General features: G+C 55.6%; 1 protein-coding gene across 1 annotated transcript; it reads left to right on the forward strand.

Annotated features, from left to right (window-relative positions):
• The first annotated feature begins 5553 nt into the window (after window positions 1-5553).
• Window positions 5554-9108, forward strand: LOC142024778 (uncharacterized). The gene is given in 3 exon segments (XM_075016999.1): window positions 5554-5647; window positions 6645-7798; window positions 7801-9108. Coding segments are annotated over 2 exon segments (1989 nt in total). The 5' UTR covers window positions 5554-5647; window positions 6645-6655; the 3' UTR covers window positions 8647-9108.
• Window positions 9109-9423: the final 315 nt, after the last annotated feature.

Raw genomic sequence — 9423 nt, forward strand, 5'->3', positions numbered from 1 at the left:
TTTCTTGGCAAGTCTTTCCTTCCTGTGCCAAGAAGGCGATCATCTTCTCCTCAAACCTGGCACATGAGGCAGGGCCCCTTGCAAAGGCCTTGGTGATCACAACTTTCAACGTGCCAATGGGAGTCTTTATCTCACTTGGGATCTGCAAAGAGTCCACAGCCACTGGCAGTTCACACAGCACCGCAAAGGCTTTTGTCCTCTACTCGAGGTCTACTCCCCCGTATGCGACACCTCGTTAGAGAATCAATGGCTTTTGTTAGAAGGGCCTCAATTGGGTCATCTTCCCTACCCTCAGGTATCCCCAATACTCATATACAGTTCTGAGGATCGGCACTCAACTCCTCACACCAGTCTTCTAGCATATGGCCAGCCATGGCATAAACTCTAACTTATCCTGCAATAACAGAATAGTTTCTTACAATGGGATATATATGTGCTTGTGAGGGGTACTACCCAGCAAAAGACACCCCGGAAGAGCCCCCATTTATGTAACCCTTCTATTAATGCCAGGTGCCTGCCAGAAGGGCCGGGTTCAGCTCCCAGGGGGTTTCCTGCCAAGGATAAAACCAAGAGGCTCAACCCACCCCCAATGGCCTGGGATAATTTCACCCCACTTGCTGGGTGCCTGTAAGGAGGTTCTTCCCCCACCCACAAGCACAGAGTCTAAGATAGAAACAGCTTATTTAATGACCAAAACCCACCCCAAGGTTACAGTGACAGATGTCGGATGTCTAAAACGAGATCCCACCCCCGTATGCTATAGAACCAAGTCTCCTTCCAGCAGCCCCCCATCATGCACCACCGCTCCTGCCTTCTGTCTGCCAATCACCGTATTCATCCACTGCTGGTCTTACTGGCCACCTGCCAGTCATTGCTTCCTTACCACTCACACTGCTGGAGATTGGCCTGAGGCAGAATCCTGTGATTTCAGCTCTGGGTAGACTCAGCTGCCCTCCTGTGATGTCAGCTATTAATACCTCCAAGGGATGGTTTCATGGACATTCTAGTATCCAGCTCCCCCTTCCAACAAATAGAGAAAAATAGTCCTGACAAACTTATTGCTAAAGAACCAGAACACAGACAGGGAAAAGACCCTCAATGAGGTAACTCAGCTAGTACCTCTCCTTTTTCTCTTCACAATGCTTCGAAGGAGGGAGCCCCGTGTAATCAATGTCTGATGCAGCGATGGCGACTGCCCTGTCCCCCACAGCAACCCAGAGCCTTGGGGAGGTCTCACAGCTCCCACACTGAGCGTCAGCATAAATTGTGGTTTCACGACAAGGTGTTTACAAGGGAGCAGATCTCAGGGCTGACTCGCTCCCCACGCGGCTTTGCCTGGCAGGTGTCACACACGCGCCCTTTGCATTCCCATGCAGATGAGCTCTGGCAGACACACCCCTCCCAGCCTGCAGCAGCGTTGCGTTCCCGCCGCCGCACCCCCCACACGTGTGACTCTTCCCAGCGCTGCAGGACGCGGGTGTGTGTCAGGGACGGACAGGGGCTGGGAACTGAAAAGGGGGTTTCACACACGGGGGTCTCCGCACTGGGACAGGTACAAGGCGGGGCCGCTGCGAGGGTCGGGGCACAAGACGCCCCCAAGCGGTGCCCGGTGACAGCGCCCCCGGCTGCGGGCGAGCGGAGAGAAGAGCCGCCCCTGACACGGGCAATCCAGGCTGGGGGCGGGAGGGAGGTATGGAGGGAGGGGAACTGACCCCAGCCCAGGAAATCTGCCCGCCTGGGGACCACGTGGGGCACAGAACAAACTCCCGCGGGGAAATCACAGACACGAGCCGGGACGAGCCGCTGGGGCCGGACAGACGGGGCGAGGGGGCGGGGCCGGGCCGGGGCGAGGCCAGCACAGACTCGCTCCCCTCTGGGGCTGTGGGGAGGCTGCGCGCAGCGCTGGGGCGGGGCGGGGTGAAGGGCGGGGATGACTCAGAGCAACAGCGATGCGCGGCGGGAGGCCAGTGCGGAGCCGGGCGCAGAGCTGGGGCCGGGCACCTCGGCCAATGGGAGCGGGCGGGACAGGGCTGACAGGCAGCTCGGCCAATGGGAGCAGGCGGGACAGGGCTGACAGGCAGCTCGGCCAATGGGAGCGGGGGGCGGGAAGAGGCGGTTCACACAGGACGAGCCCTTGGCAGGTTCGATGCAGGGACCCCTCCCCCTTCCCGGCTGTTGCTCGCCCCTGACGCAGCCCGCGGTGGGGGTGCGGGGGTGGCTGGAGCTACGAGCGGCCACTGATCCGTCTCCCTCTGTGCAGGCGCAGAGCCAGGCCGGGGGCAGCCGCCTTCTGCGGAGAGTTTTACCCGCGCAGCCTGTGAGTGAGAGAAACGCCCTCAACATCTGCCCCCACCGCAGCCCGCCCCCGCCGCCCTCCTGCGTCACTTCCTCTGCCCCCTTCAGCTTCTCCTTCTCCGACGTCACTTCCTAGGAGCCAGTTTCCTGCGGCCGCTCCGCCGGGTTACGCGGTGTCGCCGCTTGGAACGCCCCGAGGGCCCTCCCCGGCAGGGAGCCGCCGCCAGGTGAGCGGGGACCCGGCCGGGCCCGGAAGTGACTCCGCCCCCACCCGCTTGTGTCTCGGACGCTTCGTGCGGGGCCCCCCGTCCGCGCCAGCGCCTCCCCCTGGTCCCGGCCGGGCCGCCCCGTTCTCCGGCCGCTCCGCCTCGTCCTGCCGCCCGCGCGCCCGGGGAGGGGAGGGGAGGGGAGGGGGGCGGAGGCGGCCGGGGGGGCTGTGACTCGGGGCCGGTTTTCGCTCCTGGCTCCACTCGCACCTCCAGGCGGAGTCTCTGGGCGGCGCCCGCGGGCTCTGCACCCCGCAGGGACCAGTGGGTGCTGGGGGCTCTGTGCTCGGTTCTCCCCCAGCTCCCTTGTTTTCGCCCCAGGGCCTCTGCACCCCCCTGGTTTTCTTCTCCCTTGTCCCCCTCAGTGATTTGGGGTCCTGAGTCCATTGCACCCCCCCCCCCCGCAGGAGATCCGAGAGCTCTGGGTGGGCTTGTGTCCCCCACCCCCGGTTCCCCAGTGGGGCCGGGCGCTCGTCGCACGGTGCCGGTGCTCCCCCGCGGTGCAGTTCAGTGACCCTCATTGTCCCTTCAGCTGCTCCCTTCCTCCGGGCTTGTTTCCGTGGGACACACTCCAGTGCGCAGCAGTGCTGGGGCTCAGGCCGTGTCCGGAGAGAAACGAGGACGGATTTGGGATCTGACTTGTGCGAGGTGCTTCTGTGAGACTCGAGCGTTTCCCCAAATGTGCGTGTGCAGCACGTGTGCCCCAGGGAGCGAGTGTGGGGAGCTGGGGGTGCGGAGCGGCTTCCAGCCCCGTCTGAAGTGTCTCCATTGCCCTTTTCCCCTACCAGGTGCAGAGCCCCCATGTCTGGCTCCAGAGCAGCCCCGGACCTGCAGAGACAGAGCGAGGACCTGGCGGTGGCGGAGCCGGTGACCTTGGAGGAGGTGTCTGTGTGTTTCTCCCAGGAGGAATGGGGGCTGCTGGCCCCGGGGCAGAGAGCCCTCTACAGGGAGGTGATGCAGGAGAATTACCAGACCGTGCGCTGGCTGGGTGAGGAGTCCTGTCCCCGGGGGTGTCACATGCTGGGTTGGGTTTGGTTCAGGGTCCCTCCCTGCCCCTGTCCCCAGTGTCAGGGGACAAGTGTGGTGGTGTCATTGGTGGGTAGAGTTGGCGCTGAGGTTTGTCGAAAGGTTTGGTTTGTGATTTACGGTGTTGTGGTCTATACTTGCTGGTGAGAATTTGTTTAAGGTTGGCAGGCTGGCCACAGGCAAGAACAGGCCCTGCCTCCCATGGTCTTTGAGAGTGAAGGATCATTGTCCAGGATGGGTTGTAGGTCACGGATGTTGCATGAGAGAGGCTTTAGCTGGGGGCTGCAGCTCATGGCCAGTGGTGTTCTGTTGTTTTCTTTGCTGGGCCTGTCTTGTAGCAGGTGGCTTCTGGGTACACGTCTGGCTCTGTCAATCTGTTTCTTCACTTCCTTAGGTGGGTATTGTAGTTTCGGGAGAGCCTGGTAAAGGTCTTGAAGGTGTTTGTCTCTGTCTGAGGGATTGGAGCAAACGTGGTTGTACCTTTAGTGCTTGGCTGTAAACAATGGATCGTGTGCTGTGCCCTGGATGGGAGCTGGAGGCATGGAGGTAGCACAGCGGTCCTTGGGTTTCTGGTATAGGGTTGTGTTTATCTGACCATCACTTATGTGCACAGGAGTGTCCAGGAAGTGGATCTCTTGTGTGGACCGTTCCAGGCTGAGGTTGATGGTGGTGTGGAAACTGTTGAAATCACTGTGAACTCTTCAAGAGCCTCTTTCTCGTGGGTCCAGATGATGATGGTGATGATGTCATCAGTGTAGCTCAAGTGGAGGAGGGACGCCAGGGGTGGAGAGCTGAGGAAGTTGTTCCAGGTCAGCCATAAACATGTTGGCACAGTGTGGGGCCAGGCGGGTGCCCATTGCAGTGCCACTGATTTGAAGGTATAAATTGTCCTCAAATCTGAAGTCCTTGTGGGTGAGGACAAAGTCACAAAGCTCCACCACCACTTGTGCTGTGGCATCATCAGGGATACTGTTCCAAACGGCTTGAAGTCCATCTTCACGTGGGTTTTTTTGTATTAGGGATCGCGACATCCATGGAGGCCAGCATGGTGTTTTCAGGAAGATCACCAGTGCATAGCAGTTTCCTGAGGAAGTCAGTGGTGTTTCAGAGATAGCTCGGAGTGCTGGTAACATACGGCTTGAGTCGAGAGTCCCCATAGCTGGACAAGGCTGCAATGAGAGTGCCAATGCCTGAGCTGATGGTGCCTCCAGAATGTCTAGATTTATGAGTCTTGGGGGTCTAGGGATGTGTCTGTGCAGATCTGTTCCTGTGCTTTTGTCAGGAGTGTCTTGAGCAGACGGTGCAGTTTCTGTGTGTGCTGCTCAGTGGGATCAGAGGACAGTAGCCTGTAGAAGGTGGTATTGGAGAGCTGCCTGGGGGTCTCCTTTTCATGGTCTGACCTATTCATGATGACAACAGCAGCTCCTTTGCCAGCCTGTTGGATGACAGCGCCAGAGCTGTTTCGGAGGCTGTGGGTGACATTGCATTCCGCACGGCTGAGGTCCTGGGACAAGCGATGTCACTTTGCCACAATTTCTGCCTGCGCACAGAAGTGGAAGCGCTCTAGGTATAGATCCAGTCTGTCGTTTTGATTGCCAGGAAGGATTCCATGCAGAATTCTTCTTCTTCTACTCTAGGTGTGACGGTGCCTGTAGGGCTGTTCAGAGTCTTGTTGAAAGTATTCCTGGCAAAACTGGGGCAGGGTTCCAGATCCCCACAGAACTGTGTCATGTTTGTGGGGGTGGTGGGGCACAAAGAGAGTCCCTGAGGTAGGACAGACTCCTCTGCCAGGCTGTGTGTGTGGTTGGATAGATTGACAATATGGCTGGGTGAGTTACGGGTACCACTACTGTGGCCCCATGCGGCAAGTAGGAGGTGAGAGAGTTTACAGTCCTGTAGAGAAGAGCAGTGGGCGTTGACTCTCCTGTCTCCTTTCAGTAAAGTCCAGCCACGTGGACGTTTGTGTGGGAGGCTGTTTTTAAGGAGAAGCTCCAGACTTGAGAGCTCCTTGTGATGTTTCCCTGTTTGCTGCACAGGAAGCTGAACAGGTGGTTCCTCAGGTCTGTGGGAGTGTGTGGCCAATCTCTCGACACAGTCCCTGCAGTGTGTCGGTTGCAGTGAGTGTTTCACCTTCAGCCCGTTGGATGGGATGTCCATCCATTTGCACTTGGCGAGGAAGATGGTGTCTGTATCTGTGCAGGTTTTTTCATGGGTATGATGGGTTCCCACTCCACGTGGCTAAGTTCAGTGCCTGCCTGGTGCCAGGCCTTGGGCGTAGCTGTGTTAGTTTTATCCACAAAAACAACCCCAAATCGAGTGACTTGTTTGAGCTGAGTGGTCCTGTCCTGCCCTGGGATGGGGAGGGTGGGGGAGCAGGTCAAGAGGGAGGCTGATTTGTACCCTAGCGAGTGCAGCAGAGCACTCGGCTCCCCCAGGAATGAGCTGGGCCATTCCCGAGGCAGGGGTGAGGCACCTGTACGCCAGGTGAGTGTGTCATGGGATATTGTACCATCCAGAGCCCGGCCTGTGCCAGGTGGGGAAGGAGCCTCTCTGGGTGGGTGGCTCAGATCCTGGGGCTGGAAGAAGTAATGGCCTGGACCTTCCTGAACAAGATCAGCACTTGGTTAATTGCTCCCCAAGCAGGATTGCCAGTTCCCAAAGCTGATGTGATCTCCTGGGTGGAGCGAGGGGAGGCGCTGGGGGTCCCAGATCTCCAGGGCGCTGGGAAAGGGGAGATCGTCAGCGACCCCCACACAGGTGAGCAGTCAGCTCAAGTGACTCAGAAACCGATTTCCATGTCGTCCTAGATGTCACTTGGGCCTTTTCATCCAGATGGACTGACCCTTCAGCCTGTCATCAGCCTTAGCCAGAGGGTGGGGGCAGGGCTGGGGTCCCTCCTGTGGGGAAGGGTTGTGAGGAAGGAGGAGCAGCTCAGTTCATGTTATTTGAATGTTGACATCAGCTGTTGGCTGCGTTTCCCCTTTTCTGTTCCCTTTCAGAGTTTTCCTTTCAGCTCAGCACAGAGAGTGACACTGTCTGGTTCTCTCTGTGTCCCAGCAGGTGAGGTGATGCTGCTCAAGAACAACGAGGAGAATCTTCAGCTGGAAGAACCAGAGCAAGTGGCCTCCTGTGGGATGTTCCTGGGAAGCTCTGAAGGTCGTGTTTCTCCGAGTCCTGAGCACAGAGAGACCTGTGAGAGTCAGCGTAGCCCAGAAAGGCAGCAGGGAAACCATGCAGGGGAGGGGCAGGATAACTCCAGCCATGGAAGCAGAGGCGTGAAAAACACTCAAGAGAGCGAACAACAGAAAACCTGTGGGAAAAGTTTCAGTCTTAACAGTCATTGTACCATCCGCACAAGAGAGAAGCCCAATATCTGCCCTGACTCTGGGAGAAGCTTCCAGCTGCGCTCAGGTCTTATTTATCACCAGAGAACCCACACTGGAGAGAAATCCTTCCACTGCTCTGAGTGTGGGAAACGCTTCTCATGCTCCTCAAGTCTTAAAAGTCATTGCATCACCCACACAGGAGAGAGACCTTATAACTGCTCTGACTGTGGGAAAAGGTTCAGAGACAGGTCAAACCGTCTTATACATAGGAGACTCCACACTGGAGAGAAACCCTTCCACTGCTCTGACTGTGGGAAAAGCTTCTCGTGCTCCTCAAATCTTAAAAGTCATTGCAGAGTGCACACAGGAGAGAAACCTTATAACTGCTCTGACTGTGGGAAAAGGTTCACACATAGGTCAAACCTTGTTACCCATAGGAGAATCCACACAGGAGAGAAACCCTTCAACTGCTCTGAGTGTGGGAAAAGCTTCTGTCGGAGGCCAAAACTTGTTGCTCATCAGAGAATCCACACAGGAGAGAAACCCTTTAACTGCTCTCATTGTGGGAAAAGTTTTCGTCAGAGCTCAGGTCTTATTGCTCATCAGAGAACCCACACAGGAGAGAAACCCTTTAACTGCTCTCATTGTGGGAAAAGTTTTCGTCAGAGCTCAAGTCTTATTGCTCATCAGAGAATCCACACAGGAGAGAAACCCTTCCACTGCTCTGAGTGTGGGAAAAGCTTTCGGCGACACTCAACCCTTCTCACTCATCAGGTAATTCACAGCGGAGCGAAACCCTATCACTGCACTGCCTGTGGGGAAAGCTTCAGCAGGAGTGAATACCTCGTTAAACATCAGAAAATCCACACAGGGGAGAAACCCTTTTAGCTGCTTTGAGTCCAGGAGAAGGTTTAGTGACGTTTCTGGCCTTGATCATCATCATGAGAATCTATACGTGGGAAAAACCCTTTCTCTGCTCTGATTGCGGGAAAAGCTTCAGGCAACGCTCATATGCTGTTAATCGTCAGAAAACCCACACCGGGGACAAACCCTTCCGCTGCTCTGACTGTGGCAAAAGCTTCTTGTGGCACTCAAGCCTTAAAAGTCATTGCAGAATCCACACAGGAGAGAAACCTTATAACTGCCCTGACTGTGAGAAAAAGTACAGATGCAGATCACAGCTTGTTGCTCATCAGAGAATCCACACAGGAGAGAAACCCTTCCACTGCTCTGACTGTGGGAAAAGCTTTTCATACTCCTCAGGTCTTAAAAGTCACTGCAGAATGCACACAGGAGAGAGACCTTATAGCTGCTCTGACTGTGGGAAAAGGTTCAGACAGAGGTCATGCCTTGTTACTCATCGGAGAATCCACACAAGAGAGAAACTCTTCCACTTCTCTGACTGTGGGAAAAGCTTTTGTCAGCGCTTAAGTCTTACTTATCATCAGAGAACCCACACTGGAGAGACACCCTTCCACTGCTCTGACTGTGCGAAAAGGTTCATACAGAGGTCAAGCCTTGATTTACAAAGGAGAAGCCACACAGGAGAGAAACCCTTTGACTGCACTTACTGCCAGAAAAGCTTCAGTCGGAGTTCCCTCCTTGTTGTACATCAGAGAACCCACACAGGAGAGAAACCCTTCACCTGCTCCACCTGTGGGAAAAGCTTTTCTCAGGGCTCCAGGCTTATTCGTCATCAGAGAACCCACACTGGAGAGAAACCTTTCAGCTGATCTGACTGTGGGAAAAGCTTTTGTCAGCACTAAAATCTTACAGATCAGAGGAACCTTTCAGCTGTTTTGTCTGTGCGGGAACATTCCCACATTGTCAATCGTCAGAGAGTTCACACAAGAGAATAACCACTGACTGCACTGACGTGGGTAATCTCTAGTGGCTGCTCGGACATTACTGATCGTCAGAGAATTCACACAGGAGAGAAATCTGGTAATTGTCTCTTTGTTGCTATTTTTGAAGCTGGGCCACCGGGCAAAAAGTCAGTGAGAACCCCATGAACTACCACACTGCTTCTCATTCCTCAAGGGTGTGGTGTTACGGAGCCAGTCAAGTAACTAAAATAAAGTCGACTTGTTCCCTACGTTAACCCCTGCTCCTTTATAAAAGACCTTGACACACTGGAGTTTGTTCAGGACCTGAACTTGATTAATTTTTGGTGTCTTTTTTTTTAATTAAATAAAGTGAAAATGCTTCATTTGAGTTGTTGCTCCCGGGTGTGTCTGGAGAGGAGGGGTCAGTGCATGGGGACTCTGGGGAGAGACCATTGTCCTAGCCCCCTTTCACCGCAGAAGCTTTGGGCCCAGGTGAGAAGCACCTCTGCTTGGCTGCTGCAGCTCCAGCAGGTACACCCAGGGGAGCGGCATATGTCCCTCGCCTGGGGCAGGGCCAGGGTCATCGGTCCTCTGCACTGCCCAGCCAGAGAGGAATGCAGCAAATGTGCACTTTCTCCTCACTCCCTGATGGAGGGGAACAGCCAGCTCTGTCCCTGTATGAAC

Source organism: Carettochelys insculpta, chromosome 22 (assembly GCF_033958435.1).
Source record: "Carettochelys insculpta isolate YL-2023 chromosome 22, ASM3395843v1, whole genome shotgun sequence".
NCBI lineage: Eukaryota > Metazoa > Chordata > Testudines > Carettochelyidae > Carettochelys > Carettochelys insculpta.